The sequence below is a fragment of the Scomber japonicus genome, chromosome 2, assembly GCF_027409825.1.
Source record: "Scomber japonicus isolate fScoJap1 chromosome 2, fScoJap1.pri, whole genome shotgun sequence".
In the NCBI taxonomy this organism is placed as follows: Eukaryota; Metazoa; Chordata; class Actinopteri; order Scombriformes; family Scombridae; genus Scomber; species Scomber japonicus.
The window spans coordinates 37,362,499-37,383,060 of NC_070579.1; the positions used below are offsets into that span (position 1 = coordinate 37,362,499).

At 40.3% G+C, this 20,562-nt stretch overlaps 1 protein-coding gene across 1 annotated transcript; it reads left to right on the forward strand.

The window, feature by feature from the left end:
- Positions 1-906: 906 nt before the first annotated feature.
- On the forward strand, positions 907-18,566 carry LOC128366931 (uncharacterized). The gene is made up of 9 exons (XM_053327696.1): positions 907-1,484; positions 1,583-1,694; positions 6,507-6,585; positions 7,285-7,425; positions 14,171-14,310; positions 14,390-14,500; positions 14,792-14,861; positions 17,306-17,478; positions 17,652-18,566. The coding sequence occupies exons 1-9, from the start codon at positions 907-909 to the stop codon at positions 18,564-18,566; spliced, it is 2,319 nt and encodes a 772-aa protein (XP_053183671.1).
- Positions 18,567-20,562: the final 1,996 nt, after the last annotated feature.

Genomic DNA, 20,562 nt, shown 5'->3' on the forward strand with positions numbered 1-20,562 from the left:
CCTGCACGAGCCCTGAATGGGCATCTGCTTGGCACTGTTACTCACATCTCAGCCCCAGTAACCATGCACTCATCAGGAAACCACCAGGAGGCTATCCAGTTTCACCTTCTGAGCTCACCAGGGTTACCACTCATCCTAGGAAATCCATGGCTCCGTCAACATAACCCCCACATTGACTGGGAGACCGGAGTAATACATGAGTGGGGAAGAGAATGCCACCAAACCTGCTTGAGAGGAGCCATCATACCCACCAGTCCTGAATCCCCGGACTCGATCCCAGACCTCTCCAATGTCCCTGCCTGTTACCATGGATTTTGGGAAGTCTTTAACAAGTCCAAGGCCACTTCTCTGCCCCCTCATCGGCCATACGACTGCGCCATTGACCTCCTGCCCGGCACTGCACCTCCTAAGGGCCGCCTGTATTCCTAGGGCGGCTGTGGGCAGGAGGTAGAGCGGTCGTCCTCCAATAGGAAGATTGGTGGTTCGATTCCCGGCTCCTCCAGTCCACATGTCGATGTGTCCTTGGGCGAACCCCAAGGGCAAGACACTTAACCCCAAATTGCTCCCGTTGCTGTGCCAACGGTGTGTGAATGTGAATGAATGGTTCGATCCTCCTGATCAGCAGGTTGGGGCCCTGTGTGGTAGCCCCTGCCATCAGTGTATGAATGTGTGTGTGAAAGGGTGAATGACGTGTCATGTAAAGCGCTTTGAGTGGTCGCACAGACTAGAAAGGCGCTATATAAGTACAGTCCATTTACCATTTACCTTGTCTGCCCCTGAAAGGAAATCCATGGAGACATACATCAACGATGTACACTGCCACTCCTGTCATCCGCCTTTGAACTACTCCAGGGGGCAACCATCTTCACCAAGCTCGACCTCAGGAATGCTTACCATCTGGTACGGATGAGAGAGGGCGATGAGTGGAAGACAGCGTTTAATACCCCAACCGGACATTATGAATACTTGGTCATGCCCTTTGGTCTTACTAACGCCCCAGCAGTTTTCCAGGCCCTTGTGAATGACATCCTCAGGGACATGCTCAATGTCTTTGTATTCGTTTATCTGGATGACATTTTGATCTTCTCAAAAGACATGCCTGAACACGTCCGTCATGTCCAGTTGGTCCTGCGTCGCCTCCTTGAGAACTCTCTCTTCATCAAAGCAGAGAAATGTGAGTTTCACGCCAAGTCGGTGTCCTTTCTGGGGTATCTAGTAGCGGAGGGAAGTATTCAGATGGACCCTGCCAAGGTCTCAGCCGTTACCTCTTGGCCAGCACCAGAGAGCCGCAAGAAACTACAGCAATTCCTGGGGTTCGCCAACTTCTATAGGAGATTCATCCGGAATTACAGTAAGGTTGCTTCCCCGTTGACTGCCCTCACCAGCACCAAGGTCCACTACCGATGGACACCGGAGGCCGACCAGGCGTTCAGAACTCTTCTGCCCCCATCCTCCAAATGCCTGACCCCGATCAGCAGTTTGAGGTGGAGGAAGACGCATCAGACATCGGGGTCGGGGCAGTTCTCTCCCAACGTGCCGCAGGGGATGGCAAGTTGCACCCCTGCGCGTTCTTCTCACGCAGACTGACCCCAGCTGAGCAGAACTATGACATTGGCAACCGGGAATTGCTAGCTGTGAAACTGGCATTGGAGGAGTGGCGGCAGTGGCTAGAGGGCGCCAGCACTCCGTTCCTGGTATGTACTTTGTTCATAAATCTGCTTTTCCAGTGCTGCCAGATGACCAGTCTGACTAAACCAGAGCTCAATATAAAGTGGTATTTTTATTCTTCCTTGATAATGGTTGTATAACCATCACTATCTTTTTATGCTATCAGCACCCCTTTCTCTTTAAAGACTCATCAATCAAAGCAACTAATCAATACTTTTATATGAACAATGTATCAAATTGACTCACACCCACTGTGCTCATTAACTTAATTTTCAGCAAAAAAGCAGCTACAAAAACAGTGACTGCCACCTGCTCAGCACCAAACAGCTGACAGATAGAGTGATGGACTAGCTGGTGAACATGGTGGAGCATTTAGAGAGCTGCTGGTATTTCTTATTTCAGGAGATGATGGAGACCAAAGTAGAGCAAGAGGGACAGTGATTATTGGATTTGCATTTGCCAGGTGGCCAGAGACACGACTCCATATGAATATTAATGCTGTTTCATGTCTGCAGCTGAATGTTAAAATCACATCATCACAGCAACTTTATAAAACGCTATTTACAGCATACAGTCTATGATTTACAGCTTGTTTCTGTTATGATTGCTGCTTTTTGGTGTGTTCATCTTTTTTCCTCACCCTTCATCAGAGCATAATTATATAATCAAGTAATCAGCTGATTAAAAGAAAACATTTTTTGACACTTATTAAGATTTATATTAAGTGTGAGGGAGCAAGCTGGCAGGTATGAGGAGTCATAGGCAGTTTTCCAGTTTCCAACAGGACTAATAAAGGAATATCTTATCTTACCTTAAAACAAAGGACGATTCCTCAAAAAGTTAACTTATATTAATCAAAAGGAAAAAGTACCCAAAATTAAAATCTTGTAAAGAAACAAACTAAGAACTAAGAATGAACTTCCCTGATCCCCATCTGACTGCTCCCTCCCCTTCCTGTATGTAACAGCACATCTGTACTCAGTCCTGCAAAACTGTCTTTCTGTTGAGTCAACAACCAGCAGCAGATCCCAGCACGGATAACCCACAAAACATGTAAATTAGAACAACTTTAGACAAACTAAATGGTTAATATGTGTCTTGTGTATCTGTTGCCGTAGTTACTGTATGTACAATGTGATGTGCCTAAGCGAGATGAACTTTACTGACTTAACTTGTTTATCAGTTGCAGGCTGCAGGTCAGATCAGGCCCATACATCAGGTAACCCAGGACTAACCTCACAGATAATGCTGATCTTACAGTCACTTTAATTTAAAAGTGCTTTTTTTACACCATGTTTTGGCAATGGTTACTTTAGAAAAAGCAGAATACATCTAGACTCACGCAACAACAACAACAACAGAAATGTACTAGATCCACTGTACTGCACTTTAAGACCAGAGAAAAGCTTTTAAGACAGAGTGCATAAAACCGAGAAAAGTTGTCCAGGTTCTTAAAAACACTGCGGAAACTGTCTATGATGACTCCAGTGCCCCCCCCCCCCTCAAAATCCTCTCAGATTGCACTGCAGCAATCACAGTTTACTGCAGGGTGACCGCTCTTCAAATCAAGAGTAGCATCTGGCTTCTGCAGAAAGAGTGTAAATACTTCTCCTGACCACAGTTCAGCTTGTTAGACTCTTGACCTTCAGAGTTCTCAAACACCAACAACCCCCAAGAAGGAAGCTGTAAAAAATAAAAAATAAAAAAAAGAGAGAGAGAGACAGAGGGAGCCAAACCAGTCTGGGCATGTGTCCTTGTGGAAAATGATATGTGGCTTTCACATTCACATGAGTGTAGATGTATAAATAAAAACAGATAGATAGAGAGGATTGGATTGGTGTTCAATGCAGTTCAATTGATTATTTCACCAGATGGCCAATGGTCAGGAATGAGGTGAACACACAGAGAATCGATACTCAAGCCCACAGTAAATTTCCCAGGGGAGAAGGTTTGGCAGTGTCTTCTCAGAGCAAATGTCCTTCACATCTGACTGCAGCCACATATGTTTCTTCCAGAACTGTGTGAGAATAACAGGCACACCGACACATGAAGCCCACCTCTTCATCTGCTATTAAATACCAACAAAAAAAAAACAATGAAAAATGTAAGTGAAAAAGTTATTTTTAAAGTAGAAGAGACTACACTGTGTTTACTATAATTACGACATTTTACAACATCTTTCTGTTTTTCTGCTCACTTTCTGTCTTCCAGCTGCTGTGAAAACCCACACAGAACAGAGAACCAGTTTTCTGTTGGAAGCATGAATATATTTCGGTCGATTTTCTTCCTTTGCATGTAAGCTCAGGTCCTCATTATATTTAGCGTTGACCTTTCCTGCAGCCTGTTTCATAACCTGGTGTCATTCTGTATAATTCATACTGAAAAGCAGAATTATTGAAAGAAATGAACATAGAAAATCTTGATAAAATAAGAAAACCTTTCTGTTGTAACTCAAGAAAAATGTAAAATGCCCTCCCCAGAGCCAGTGTTTAGTTTGTCTGTTCTGGGCTACTGTAGAAACATATCGGTGCAACATGGCAGCCTCAGTGGAAGAGGACCCACTCCCTATGTAGATATAAAAGGTTCATTCTAACCCAGCCAGCATGTCCATGTGGGTCTCACATGTGGGTTAAACATGGGCTACATGGGTACTGAGTGGGCATGGGCTTGAACTGGGCACATTTTGTTGGTCCCACATGGTTTCAGTAACATGGACCTCACATGTGAAGCCCATGTGGGCTGACTGTATGAGCCCTATAAGGGATGTAATTGGGCTAAGTGCGCATGGGCATAAACAGGGCAAAATGTATGGGTCCCATATTGTTTCACAAACATGGGCCCCACATGTAAAGCCCATTGTGGATGGCTAAATGGGCCCGATTTCAGGTCCCTTCTTATCCTACTTAGACCCCATATGGGCAAATATGGGTCTCACCCACTTGGGCTCCACCTGAAACCCAGTCAGAATCCACTTGAAGCCCAGGTGGACAAACCCACTTGGAACCCATATTTGTAGCCCAAATTTAACCCTTTAACCCAACATGGACATGCTGGCTGGGCATTTTCATGAGTGTATACACTAATTTAAACCCTAAATTCTACACACTGGTCCTTTAAATGGAACTACACTAAGTTTATATTAGCTTAATGTAAGTCATTTTGGTTCATGTTTAAATGTGTAAATTTAAATTACATAACATATAAACTGTGACTATGTAAATCTATCTATCTGATCTAGGTCTGTCTCCTTCACTTTTGCAATCATGACTGCACCTCTTAGGTTCAGACATGTGCACACCTGTGAGGATCATATTTCAAGAATGTGTAACTGTGGTAACGCCCCATCCTGCTGTTCACCAAACGGAGAAAAAAACAAAACCTCATTTCTGAATCCAAAGGCCAGTGCTGGAGTGAGTTAGCGTCATAAATGGACTCTCAGAGTAAAACAGGGAAGGTTTACCTCCAACCATACAAAGCTGGCAAAGTGAGTACAGAGACATTATTACTGTTAATCTGCTGTTGTTTTTCACTGAGTTGTTTTTAGAGCTCATTACAGAGTCATAGAGATGATAATGAGCATGAACATACATTCTTGTTTTATAACACTGCTTAATAATTGTCTAGGACTCAGATGACAGTCATAAAATCCAACCTGATTGAAAAACTCTAAAAAACTGACTTAAAGCTACAGAAATAGTTAAGAAGTGACTCAGAAGGTGATACTGTGATACCTGTTTACTGTATATTACTACATAGGTCAATGCGTTTGTCACAGTTTCATTCACATCCCACAGTTAGCCTTGCAGAGGGAATGAAATGTGAGTCAAAGCTTTTTTAGTAGAAAAGCTCTGGACCTTTTTTTTTTTTTACAGTGTGTTGCTCAAACAGAAACTGGAGCAGGTGGACAAGTTGTAACACAACTCAGTTTCCATGCTGCACATTCCTGAACTGCATTGACAGATAGCACTCAGTCAATGCTGTGTGATATCACTGTTGACGTATATAAGCTGTGAGATGACATTACACATACAAACACTGGTAATCAATTACAAATCACTGTAAATATGGACATATAAGGACATGCCAGCTACTTCTAATAATTGTTTAAAAGTTAACATAGATTGTCACTATTTTTTATTGTATTTATTTATTCATTTATTTAATTAATGTTTCTCTCTTCTGTTTAAATAATTTAATTTATTTTCCTCTCTCTTCTGTTGGGTGTGCTGCACAGCTGTGTAGGGGGGAGAGGTGCAGGTGGGGGTACTGCATGTTGTTCTGTTTGTTTAAAAGGTGACAGACTGTCAATATCTTTGATTTTTTTTAAATTAAATTAAATTTTGTTTTATTTTATTTAAAAAAACATCCTCTTCTGTTGGGTGTGCTGCAAAGCTGTGTGTGTGTGGGGGGGGGGGGGGGGGAATACAGGTGGGGGTATTGTATTGTATGGGTATGTATGTATGTTGTTCTCTTTGTAAAAAGTATCTAAAAAAACATAGGATTTGTTACCTTAACAGCACTAACACACAAAGCAGGCCTGTATTTCTTTTTATTTCGATGGAAGGACTGTGTCAGAGATTCCACACATTCAGTAGGATGTGACTAATATTTACCTTTATGTGTCACACGTGGGAGGGTCACAGCTGACTTTCATATTCATAAAGGAACAGATTATGTTGAGGGTGTGTGTGTGTGGATGTTTGCGGAGGAAGAGGTGAAAAGTATGTAATCCTTCCCTAAACCCTTAAACCTGATCTATGTAACTAAGTGATGACACAATTCTGCTCTATTGCACTCAGTGTTTTCCTGTCATAACATGAGCATCTTCCTCCTCTCAGAAATGGAAGCCGGTGTGGTTGTCTCTGTTCCCCCCCAGCAGCAGTGGAGTGGGTCGACTGGAGATCCAGGATATGGGAGGTATGCTCATGTTGTTGCAGCACTTTTAGTCCCTGTATGCTTTCATCTGTCTTGTAGTTTTGGTTGTAATTTCTTTCAGGTTTCTGGTACCATTACAGTCATCACACTACATCAGGCAACACACACAAGTCCAGCTGCTTTCACCATGCAGGCAAGACTAATGTAACAAGCTATTAAGATGCATTATGGGAAAATTTTTTGGAGTTAGGGACTAAAAGTCAGGATATCTCAGCCTCTGCTACATCAATTTATTTTTAATGTGTCTCTTGCAAGCCTGCAGCCATCCGAAATGTCAGTAATAATTGATCCTAACACAACTGTGTGGGTGTACAGCAGGTCAAAGTTGAATGAGGAGGTCCGTCTATAAATTGTGGATGGACAGTTCAGTCGTCCTTTCATCACTTTCTCTTCTTAACCCTCCTGTTGTTTTTCTGCTGGCTGTGCAACTTCTGGGTCCAAACTGACCCGGTCTGGTTTGTGTAACAGGTGGAGGTGGTAGGACCCAGGTGCAGCACAGAACACCAGTGAGCAGTTTTAAATAATCTTTAAAAGGTAACTGAACAGGTATAGACAGAATGTGTAGGGTAACAGGCAGGGCTCAGGGTTACTGAAGACAGAGTTGGCAGCAGGTAAGATAATGCCAGTGGCACTCACAGACATAAGGTTGACCAAGCTGGAAGTTCTGTGCTCTCCTGACAGGATTGAAGCCGGAGGAACACACAGCCACAGGCAAACAGGACCAGGTAATATTCGGGGTCAGGGACAGAAGGCTGGTGCATTTACCGGGGAAGACACAAGGAGAGCAGGTCAAAAACAAGCAGGGTCAAAACCAGGAAAACAGTCTGTGAATAATTGCTGGAAGGTCTGGCATGAGTAGCCTAATTGTCAATGACGATCTGGCAAAGAGTGAGTGGACAACAGGAGTATATATGCTGGCTTGATTACAGATGGTGTGCAGCTGAGAGTCCAGGTGATTACTGATGAAGCCCAGGTGAACAGAGTTAACTGATGAGATGGGTGTGGCTGATTAGCAGGAGGAGAGCAGGGGTGTGGTGAATGGAAAGTTACCAGCAGCAGGAGAAGAGCAGAACAGACTGTGACAGTTTGTGTATTTTTTTAATGACATTTAAATGAAATTATACCTCACTTTAGAGTTAACGCCTGTTGTTCTCCAGGGTCAAAATTGTTCATATTCTACACCCTCACAGTATGTTCCTGGTCAAATCTGACTCAGTCTAAGAATATCCTCATAAAAAGTGTCTATACCAAATGTTGAAGCACAGATGTGTTTAGAAAGCATCAATAGTTGATCTGACTGATCAATAAATGTGATTAAACCTTGATTCATGTTTCAGAGAGCAGACAGAGTGTATTTTGTAGCTTTTACACCACTAAACATCTCCTATCACACAATATCATGTCCTATTTTACCTCAGACATGAAAATATAACATAGACATAATGATGGAAATGTATTGTATAACTTTATGGAAGTGTGGGGTTTATTCTAGAACCATTAGAGCCATCAGTCTTCACTGCTACATCATAAAAAGAAATCCTCATAACTACTATCTTATTAAAACTATTAACTATTCATTTCACTAGAACACATGTCAATCAGGTCAAATGTGTTACATCTATACAAATATAACATTTAAACATATTTTCATATTTGTGCATTTTGGGCCACTTTAGGAAAAGTCATCAATTACCAAGTAAGATACATTTGGGCTGTTTTTACAGCTGTCAAATATCAAAACAGATCAAATTTGACCCGAACAGCATTTAAGGGTTAAAAGAGACCTGGCTAAAATGAGGTTTTGTTTAAGTGCTATCTGACTGTCCGACTGTTTCTTGCCTCATCAGGTTGATGGATACAATGTGGTTTTTTAGCAAGAGGAATAAATAAGTACCAAAGTGCTAAAAATATATATGGAATGATCCTTTAATTCATCTTGTAAAACTAAACTTCATATTTGATACATTTCATATAAACCAGTCCTCCATATCTGCTACTGTTTGGATTAAACTCTTCACTTGAACGGGGGGGGGATAAATTAATTATAACAGACTCTTAACTTTTTTAGTGACCAAGTGATGTGCATTTGAAATGCTCCTCACCCCAAAATATATCAGTGGTTGGAGCGGAAACAACGTCTGGAAAACAAGAATCCGTGAGAAGCCAAAAACATAAAGCCATTAAAAAAAAAAAAAAAAAAGCACAAGCAGGGAGAGATGAGTGCAGCTCCTGTCACAGAGAATCATGGAGAAACTACCCCACAGGTGGATGCTGGGTGGTGGTGGTGGATGTGTGTGACATGCATGCAGCAGCAGGGCAGGGGCGAGCAGCAGCAGCAGCAGCAGCAGCAGAACATGAGTAGAGAATTTGACAGCTTAAATAGAGCCCAGAATTGGAGATGGTGTTATGTAAGCTTGGCGGATGCATTTGCATGACGCATTGCCTCTTGAGTAATCTGTGTGAACTCAATGCAGGCTTTACTCACACACATATTTACAATTGCTTTACATACTGAATAATCCAAAGAACAAAAAGTAAACATCATGAGGTGTTTTAGAATGATAACAAAAAAACTGAGCAGTGAGTGGTGAAGAAAGTTTGGAGTAGTTCAGCTGCAGTGAGGACAGTGATGTGTGGTTCAGCTCAGTGGATGTTGCTGTGGGTGGTAACCATGTACCAACTGGGGTGGTCCCTAAAGGACAGTGCCAAACACTGATGCAGGGTGCTCTGTGAGGGCAGTCAGTTTGGAAGCTTCCCAACTGAGTGAGCTGACCTCAAAGTGCCTAAATGGTTGCCATGATGAGAGCTGGTTGAATTAGTCAGAGAGGACAAGGAGGGAGCTTCGCTGCTTCTTTTATGTACTGGAGCTTAAAACAGGAGTCTCCTGTCGTGTAGAAGGAAAGAATGAATATAAATGTTTCTGTCCAGTAAATACATGTTATAGATTTCAGAGGCATGAAACCAATCACTCCAGTCTGCCATACACAGAGCTCATGTATAAAATGTAGTTGAAATTTGACCTTTCTGACCATTCTGTTCTTAATAGTCTACACTGAGCACATGAATATGAAGATTTTGACCTCTAGTGTTTTTGTGTTTGTATAGTTTGTCTTAAGTATTCATTTGAGCCCAACCAGTATGTCCATGTGGACCCCACATGGGTTAAATGTGGGCTACGTGGGTACTACTGAGTGGGCATGGGCTTGAACAGAGCAAATTTTGCATGGTTTCAGTAACATTGGCCCCACATGTGAAGCCCATGTGAGCTGGCTAAATGGGCCCCATTTCAGGTCCATTCTGATCCCACTTACACTCCATATGGGCAAACATATGGGGCCTAACTGGGTCACTTGAAACTCCACTTGAAACCCAATCAGAACCTACTTAAAACGGTATGGAAACGGTAGACAAACCCACTTGGGACCCATATTTGCAACATAAATTCAACCCTTATGGGGCCCACATGGACATGCTGGCTGAGAGAATTATAATAAGGGGAAAAAGGAACAAAACAAAATACTAATTCATCAGATATAGTAGTTAACAGATTCATGCTTTTAGGTCAGGGGATATATTATACTAGTATACAAACAGGACACAGGTATCACACACACACATGTACAGTCACCAGCCACTTCATTAGGTACACCTGTGCAATTTAATGTAATCCAATACAACAGCTCTGCTATGAATTATACCTTAAATAAATGTATATAAGGTTAATATATATAATTCATCTAAATGTTTATTATTGAAGTCATAGTGGGTGGTGGTGGTGGTGTAGTAGAGTACATTGTATTGAATGGTGTTCCTAATATTTTGTAAACTCCAATAACATACATGAGGGGGGCAAAACATTAGGAATACCATGCAATATAATGCACACCAGCAAACCACTACCACTTAGTACGACCTCAGTAATAAACATGAAGTAGAATTATCACCATCTACGTCATGGAATGGCTAGTGAGTGTATATGTATGGTACCCTCACAACAAATAATCACACATTCACACACTTTTGCAATTTGTTAGTATAACTTGTTTTTGTCATTTTTAAATTGTGTATTTTTGTTTTGTTTACTTTGCCATTGTTTATGAATTCTTCTCTGTATATCTTTCTTTCACCTCATAATGTTTTCCATCAGATTCAGTGAAAAGTGGTTAGAGAAGGCAAAATGAGACAGGATGTCATTTAAAAAACAAACTATTTTACTCCTGAATGCTGCTGAGAGTCACATCAACTAATGTTGACAACTTAACCCTTTACATACTGCTCATATTTTGACTCATAATTAGTCTCTACACCAATTGACATTCATAAATTCACCATCAGTCAGTGTTTATCTATGGAAATAGAACATATTCACAATCCATGTTACAGTCCAGGGGAACATTTTATAGAACATGAAGAGTCCAACATGTTTTAATGGGGATTTAAAAAAAAATGTTTTAAGCATTTGCATATCTGAGTATCAGCTACACACATATTTTAAAAAGTTGCATTTTTTGTATGTTTGCAGTCACAAAAGGAAAAGCCCACCTAAAAGAAATGTGTTTAAGGTGTTTTTTTAACAGCTTTCAAATGTAAAAATGGGTCAAATTTGACCCTGAACAGTTTGTAAGGGTTAAGTCTAGATTAGATTAGATTGTACTTTATCCCACAACACGGAAATTCACTTGTTACAGCATCAATCTAACAAAGTCCTCTATCATAAAGGTAACATTAATGTGTGCCACGTGTCCAAAGTCTAAAGTGAGACAGCGTGCAGTGTTTTGCTTTGTTTGCCAAGTAGGTGTGTGAGACTTTAAGTCCTCCTGGGAAACCACAAGATTTTCCTAAAGTGCTGGTTCACATTTTACACTCATAGCAGTATCATTAATAAGGCATAAGAAAATAAGAGAGTATAGTTCTTTGAGTTGTGTGTGTCTCTGTGTTTTTAGTCCTCACTGTAGGACATCGGGAAACCAGCAGGTGAGGTTCCACATCGCACTGCAGTTGTCTTGCTAAAAATAGAAGAAAAAAAAAGAAACAGAAAACAAGAGAGACAGTGTATTAACTAAAGGTCCTAGACTTCAGTCTCGTTTCAGTTGCTTTTAAGCAACACAGTTATACAGGGAACATTTGTATATGCTGAAACAAGCATGTTGCACTTTTTCCGAGATTACAATCAGTAATGTAAAGCAGCACTGAAATCACAATCTGCTTTCACTAGATGGCGCCATATCCCTTCCATGAGGCGTGACATTCAGCACATATATATATGATGATCTGGCAATCTCACTGATACTGTGCATTGATATGTCATTGTATTCCCCATTATTCTATTAAAGTTGCTTTAAAAAAAATCTAAATGGATATTCCAAAACTGACATCAGGACATAACAAGTAAATAAGAATGAATGAATAGCTAACAGACAGCTTGTAACAATATTTTAAAGTAACTAGATGCTTCAAAATACACAACAGAATGCACCATTAAGGATAACAAGGCAGAAATACTTGTAAATAGTAATACAATTAAATAAATATTAATTATTATCCAGTGACAGTTAAATGCTGTTAACTGGTTTATATACTGTATCTCAATGAGATGTCTTTAGCTCAAGACTCTCAATGGAAATTTGGTGAACCACCATAACATCTGATAAACACAACAAACCATGAATTTAGAATGTGTATGATTTATGTGTATATATATTATAGTGACCTGACCTACTAGAAAGGATATAACATTTCATTTATGGCACAATGAAATCTAACAAGAGTTTGCTACCCAATCTACATTAAATACAAGTTTGTGAGTCAGGGACAGGGGCCTGGCATTGGCTATCAATTTGGTAAATGAGCAAATACCTGGTGAAAAGTGACATTACAAAATAAACAATTTCATGGTTGGCTAGCTAACTAGTCTGTGATTCACAGGATAATTAATGTATAGCTGACTTACTTGTTTCCTTAAAGGACCAGTGTGTAGGATTCAGTGGCATCTAGTGGTGATGTTGCAGATTACCAACTGAATATCGCTGCCCTCCACTTGCAAGTCTGTAGGAGAACAAACAGTGACTGTGAAAGTCTCGAAAAAAAACAAGACGCCCTCTCTAGAGCCAATGTTTGGTTTGTCCATTCTGGGCTACTGTAGAAACATCATGGAATAAACACTTTTCTCATGCTCTCATGCCACAAGTCCATTCTTGAATGCAGTGAAAAATTCATAACTGATCATGTAACAGTGTGAAAGAGGACACCGACAGCATGCAGACAGACGGGGCAGAGAAACAGCAGCACCGTGCAGTATTGTAATTTATTCTCATGCATGCTGCTCACAGTAATCTCAGTCAACGGTTCCTATGACAGCAGCACAGCATTACTCTCTGTCTCCACTCGTGCCATGCACACGCAACGCAGGCAGGAGTGAGTTCCTGTGGTCATGATGACATTCTGTCTCTGTTGTTCTGAAACTCCCCCTGGGAATTTTTGGGCATTAAAAATTCTTTTGACTGATGCTTTGTTTGAAGATGTCACTCCAATTAGTTAATTTTAAAGCTCTCATTACTGGGCAGCTGAGGTCTTGTCATGCATTTCCGATGGGGTTTATAAATCAAGATTAAGAAAATCACACGAGTCACACCCAACATTATGTGAGCCCAGCATTGTGGCTAACCACAATATAAAGTGTGTAAGCTTGATGAGGTAGTTTGTCCCTTGTTTCTGAGAGTATAAGATATGTTGGAACTAGTACTGATGCAATCACACACATCATAATTATTTATTGATCAAATGCAAGTGGGTTCTGGGAGAAATGTTGTAACAGTTTTTGAATAAAATTTGTTATGACTCTGCTGATGTTCATGTAGGGGAGGACGGGGTTGGTAGTCACAATTTTAACTTTCCTTTGAATTCCTCATAAACTGTATACTGAATAGATTCCCTTTAATTTGTAATGGAAACTCAGTGTCTCAAGTGTCAGGTAGGAATGGAGTGGTCATACTCTCCTTCAGCTGATTCTGTTCAAAAGATATGGGCCGTCAAATATGTCTTGTACACTAGTGACAATCATCTCCATCGTAGGGTTGATAGTCACACACTATGGGGTTGGTTGTCTCTGTGTTATTCTAATGGCGAAAAATATAGACTTAAAGATAGATAGATCTTTAAAAATGTATTAAATGTTTATAGTAGATTAATCACACCATGTGACAACCAACCCCAAAGACAATGTGACAAGCATCACCAAATGTTTTTTTTTACTACCATCAAAGCTAACAACCACATGTTTTGACGTAGCTAAGAAAAAAACCTACATAATCACTCTCCCTTCATACGTTTTAATGGTAATGATTGTTTTATTATAAACTCACTGTGTAAAAGCCTAGAAGAGAAACACTGAAGTGTAGGATGTTTACATTTTCACATGAAAAATACTCAAATTCTGTAACTTTCAATACCAAAACTTTTTAACAGAGATCTGATAAATGTGATAACCAACCCGTGTGACAACCAAACCTGTTCTCCCCTACTTGAACCTAACAGGCCTGTATTTGTTTGTCCATCGTGTATCCTGCAGGGGGCGGTGCAGGAGGTGATCATGGCACCGGGGGCAGGAGACACCACCAGCAACACGGGGACAGGAAGCTGAAAGTGGTCCTACTGTCTGAGCTGATCAGCGTCCTCAGACTCCCCCCAAATGCTGAGGCCTGTCCCATGGTCAGTGTTCCTGGATGTTTATCAGTTAGAAGTTAAAAGAGATGAAAATACTACAAGCTGCTCTCTTTGCTGTTTGCAGGAGAACATGTCAGCATTTTGTGTGGAGACACAGAACAGAACTATGGTGTTTGCTGCACTCAAAGAGGACTGTGTGGAGTGGGTAGAGAAGCTTTGTCAAAGCACCTTTCAGGTGAGAGGGGGCACAAATTACCTAATTTATGTTAATTGTTAGTGCCTCGATTAACAGAATTAACAGGTCACATCAGTGTCCTGTAAAGAAGCCAAGAGAGGTTCTGGCAGCTAATCATCAACAGTATTTTGATTTTCTATACTGTGATTAACTGATCAACTAATTGGGATATAATTGAGTTTTTATGGCTCAGAGTAATCAGTCTTGTTTGTGCAGGCATTCTTTTTACATTTGATTTAGTGTAACAACTCATTGCTCCCCCCTCACTCTTTCTGTGTCTTTTTCTCGCAGAGAGGTGGGGGCTCAAGTCCTAATCAGCTTCATATGGTAGACAACCAGATATATGCCACAGTAAAGGAAGGTAAATCTTCCTTGCACTCTGCTCCTACTTCTTCTTCTTCTCCTTCCAGTGTTTCATTACCCACTGCAAACCTACTATCATCGTTTCTCCTGTTAATGTGACAATCATCTCTTACCACCTGAATTCTGTCATTCCTGTTTAGAGGGGATTCATTGTTATTGGTATGTAAACAAAAATTCATAAGTGACTGAGTTGAGCACTGGTAACACTCTTATTAAAATGGTGATTGGCTGCATTCATCACACACAGGGGAAATAACTTGTTAGTAATTTGCAAATGATGCAAGCAAATGTGTCTATGGTATATTTTGGCTAAAATTTGCATATTTAGAACATACTTAGCAAATAATGAACAGCGGGAAAATTCACTAATGTGAATCCAAGTTAACTATACTAGGAATGTTTTTATTGGGACCATGTACAATGGTAAACATAAATGTTACCATTTGATGTACTGTACCAGTGTTAGCTTATAGTTAATGTCCATCTGCAGTCTCTTCAGTAGGTCAATATTTAACCATATAATTGCACAATAACAAACAGTACAAAACACACAGGACACATATAAAATACAGAACTACACACCAGTGTTGGTAAAGTTCACGTTCTACATGAACTAGTTCAGTTCATAGTTCACACATTTTAAAATGAACTAGTTCAGTTCATAGTTCATCATTCCAAATTATGAACTAAGTTCACAGCTCCAAAAAATGAACTAGTTCAGTTCTTTTTTTTCAATACGTTGCGAACTATACTCTTTTAAAATTGTTGCCACAGCAATTATTTCATTAGTTTAACAAACTATGTGTCAGATTTCATCCGTTAGATTGTTCCCTTCCTTGTCGATTTTCTCATAAAAATCGCTAAGATAATTATATGATACCTCCTTATGTCCACATGCTGCTGTCGCCTCCATGCTGGTTTTTGTTTTGTTTTGATGACGTCAGTGCGACACTGGCTGCCGTTGCCTTTGGTTGCCAGATCCACTCAAGTTGAGCTTTACTCAACTGTGGCGCTCTCGCACTTGTTAGAATCTGGCACAGACAAAGAAGCACACGCAACGGTTGGGCAACACTTTAGTGCGGTGTGTTTTTTGCCTGAACCTTATTGAACGAAATTAAAAAAGAGTGAACGTGACGTTCACAGACACCAGAATGAACGCGTTCATAGTATCGTTCATCAGGCAGAAATACCGTTCGTTTGTTCAAGTTCACCTAAATTATGAACGAGTTCATGAACTTTCGTTCAATGAACGCATTCATGAACAACACTGCTACACACAATAACTGATGCCCTCCACAAAGGAGCAGGCTGCAACTTTGAGCTAACTTTGATGCCCACATTTGTTCAAAACATACAGTTGGTGTTCAGTAGAGTATAATAAAAGGTATCCTGATAAATGTTTGACCTCTAGTAGTACTATTGAGCTTGCCATGTGCATGTACATAGGAACATGTGCATGCCGGCGCTGCAATACACAGTCTTGCCAGTGATTTCACACTATTCCAGTGATCTACAGCCCAGCCAGCATGTCCATGTGGTCCCCACATGAGTTAATGTGGGCTAAGTGGCTACTAAGTGGACATGGGCTTGAACTGGGCAAATTTTGCAGTCCCACATGGTTTCAGTAAACCCACATGTGAAGCCCACATGGGCTGACTGTATGATATATAAGGTTAACTCTGATCCCACTTATGGACAAACATATGGGGCCTACATGGTTCTTACCCTGGTGGCCCCCACCTGCAACCCAGTCAGAACCCACTTGAAACCCATATGGGCAAACATAGGTGGGGCCACCATGGAAACTGATGACAAATCCACTTGGGACCCATATTTGCAGCCCAAATTTAACCCTTATGGGGCCCACATGGATATGCTGGCTGGGAGGTGGCAGTAATCCACCAAGAAACACAGCAATGTGCCAACAAAGGCAGGGATGGAAAAAAACCTAAAAGCTTGTAAACATGAATGTCAAAAAATACTTTCAAAATCAGCTTTATTTTATGAGGAGGGAAATTCATTCAACAAGTTTGTTAGATTGCAACGATAGGCTTACACATTATGTATATCGGTGAGTAACATTCTAACATACCTTGTTTTGTTTTTTTAAAGAAAACTCCACAGGGCACCTTTAACGCTAAGTACCTAAGCATTCAGCACAGTCGGACTAGGAACAAAATTTGGCCTTGGCAATTTTCATCTGGACTGGCCCCATTTCCCCCCAACATAAACACTTATGAGTTGCATAAAGCAATATCAAGGTATTTACAACATAAAGGCTAATCAAGGTAACAACCTGACAACAGATGTACTTACAGTGTTTCATAAAACTCACTGGGTGGGTCAGTCCAAGCCTGGTATTCAGGATCGAACAAAGTTTCAGACTGCAAGCCATTTTATTTTCACAATAATGACTGAGAGGATTCTATCCCCTCTCTCCAGACTCAGAGTTCTGGGTGGTGGTGCAGAGGACGGATACAGCGATACGTTGTGGTCTGCAGGGATCATACTGGCTGCAAGTGGGGCAAGAATCGCTGCTTCTGAAAGAAAAACAGAAGATGAGCATTGTTCAAGAATGGCCCTATGAGCTGCTGAGGCGGTATGGGAAAGACAAGGTAAGGTTTGCAATATCCTAAGCAATCAATCCATTTTTCCTGAATTCTAAAACTCTATTATACGAGAAGTTTTACGTGGATTGGACTGCTAAGGTGTTGTGTCATTGCTTTTCATTCTCAGAACTTTGGTTAAATGAAGATGCTTTATGTGGATCTTTGTGTTTTCTTACCAGCTGACCTTAACATTTGAAGCAGGCAGACGCTGCGACTCTGGTCCTGGAACCTTCATCTTTGAGACACAGCAGGCTGAAAAAATATTCTCTCTGATTCAAAGTACGATCAAACAGAAGACTTCATCTGATACTTCAGGCAACCAAATCCAAGAGGGTGAAAGAGTTATTGTAACCAACATACGGGCTCATTCCCCTCTCCCAAAAATACCTGATATGACCAGTATGGCTTCCATTCTGGAAAGCAAACTGAAGACATCAGAAGACAGAATGCATGCTCAAGACAGAATTGATTCGTCAGAATGTATATCAGCACAGCCAGCTCCTATCACCCTCATGCCTCTCCCATTGGTCCCCACACATAACAGCCCCTCTGGAGTTCATCACGGTGGCCAATCAGAGGCTGTATATGCTGACCCAGTAGATTGTCTCAAATCTGTGCCAAAACCCCAAGCAACAACGGCTCAGTATGTAGACCCTGCAATTGTTCTTCCACTTCACCCCCCCACTCCAAGAGTGTCACCAGTCACTCTGCCTCCTAACTCCTCCATGCCCACCTTCACCATCAGCCACCAAGATTCAGTCTACTCAGAGGTGTATGACAAAGTCAGCCCAGTCCAGAACAAACCAAATGTTGTTCAGACCAGAGGAAAGATGAAGCATTTTGCAGACGATGAACCCATTTATACTGAGCCCACGAGTGAGAAGGAGTCTCCAAAAAAAGAAACCAAACCAGACCCATTTGCCCACCTTTATGCTCAGGTCTGCAAACCAACTCCATCATCTAGTCCTTCTTCATCTTCTAACTCCTCCCCATGTGTCTCTTTATCCTCTTCCTCTGTTATCGCCAGTATGACCACAACAAAATCTTCGGATGATCTTGATGATGTCATCTATGAAAACCTTGGCATTATTTAATTCAGCTGTTAAAAGCAACTTAATACCAAAATGTTTCACCCACATCTGCTATATGTAAAGGCTAACACTCTGAAACAGGGAATTTCATAGAGAAACGCTATATGCCTGTTTAGCACTTATCCTGTATGGATGTGTACATATTCAAAAACATTTTTGCCATTCAAACAATACTGTTTATTCAAAAATCTACTGCTTGTGGACATATTTGAACTTATTGTATATGTAATAGTTTGGCTTATGAAACAAACCTTTCTTGGAGAAGGAGTAATACCGTTGCACATGCTTATAGATGAATTTTTACATTATAAAGACTAACTTTGGGAGATAACCACTGATTTGACTAGCTGCTGAAGCCTCATATTAACCTCAGATAATTGGAATTTATTTTTCACAAATGACTGCTGTGGACTTTTTCCCCATTGAAAGCTTATGTGGAAGAAATCTCTTAATGCATATTATGAATAGTTTTTGAACAGACTTAAAAGAAGTCTGAAGTAGAGTTCAGCTGCTATTTGGGCCCAGCAGCTGAACTCTACTCCAAGGCTCCCAAGCAGGGTAAGTAAGGATGAAATCACATCCACCCAACACTATTAGATACTACTATTAGAGGACCTCCTATTTTAACAACTATGCTAGAGTGACATATTTCCATTCCAGGGCATATAGAGTATCATTTCCCAGCCTGGACAGTCTGAGCACCAGCACAAAGTCTCAATGTAAAAAGGTTTTGTATATATTCTGAGAATAATAACAACAACAACAACAACTAAAATAAAGAATCTAATTAACGGATTGAATGTGCAAATGTTAGAAAATTTGTATGTACTGTACAGGGATATATGATAGTATTTTTCTAAAGCTATAACGTTGACAATATATTAAATCGTTAAATGCATGTTGATTAGTGTGTTTATGATTGTTGTTCTGTTGACTCAAAAAAGCATGTTTACGAAAACTTATTTCAGATTGTCAGAATGTCAGATTTTTTCTTCTAGTGCTGTATAAATAGCACATAATCAGTATTTGTTACTTTTTCAAAACTATGTTGTTCCATGAAAATATAACCAATGTAGATAATATATTTATATGTAAACATTTTTATGTTGTCAACCACAAAAGAATATTGTACAAAATGTTTTATCTGTTGGTCTCTGTTGTGTATTTGGAGCAAAGCTTTAACTTTTGAACAAAAAACACAATCACCCTTTCATATAAGAAAAGATGACTTCATAAGCAATGAAATGTACCATTGATCAACTCTACACACTCAAGGATTTTGGCCCTACAACCTTTTGATGTGACCAGCAGCTTATGGTGTCTAATGTTAGCTAATGTAAGCAAATGTCAGATCAATATTACTTTATAAAAACAAATACTATGTTTTTAATATGGTCTCCCCAAAATAATAATAGTACTTTTGGATTAATTTGGCACTCACAGATTGTGTTACATGTATTGTTTTGTTTATTGATTTATTGTTATGATAAGGTGGACTTTAAAGTTATATCAGTATTAATATTGCTATTGAATAAAACTTGCTTCCCACAGTATTTATGGATGGTATTATTTTCAGTGATGGAGCCCCTACATCTAAGACTATAGCCTTACCTTGATGAGATCAATGTGTGGATGACTCATAAAATCACAACAACTGATTAGCCTACATCTAAGTGAGGCTATAGCCTTACTACAGCCCCTACATCTAAATAAGGCTATAGCCTTACCTTGATGAGATCAATGTGTGAATGACTCATAAAATCACAACAACTGATTAGTCTACATCTAAGTAAGGCTACAGCCTTAACTTGATGAGATCAATGTGTGGATGACTCATAAAATCACAACTGATTAGTCTACATCTAAGGAAGGCTATAGCCTTACTACAGCCCTTGCATCTAAGGGAGGCTATAGCCTTACTACAGCCCCTACCTCTAAGTAAGGCTATAGCCTTACCTAGATGTAGCGCAGCTACAATGTGTGTTTGGGTGCACTGCAA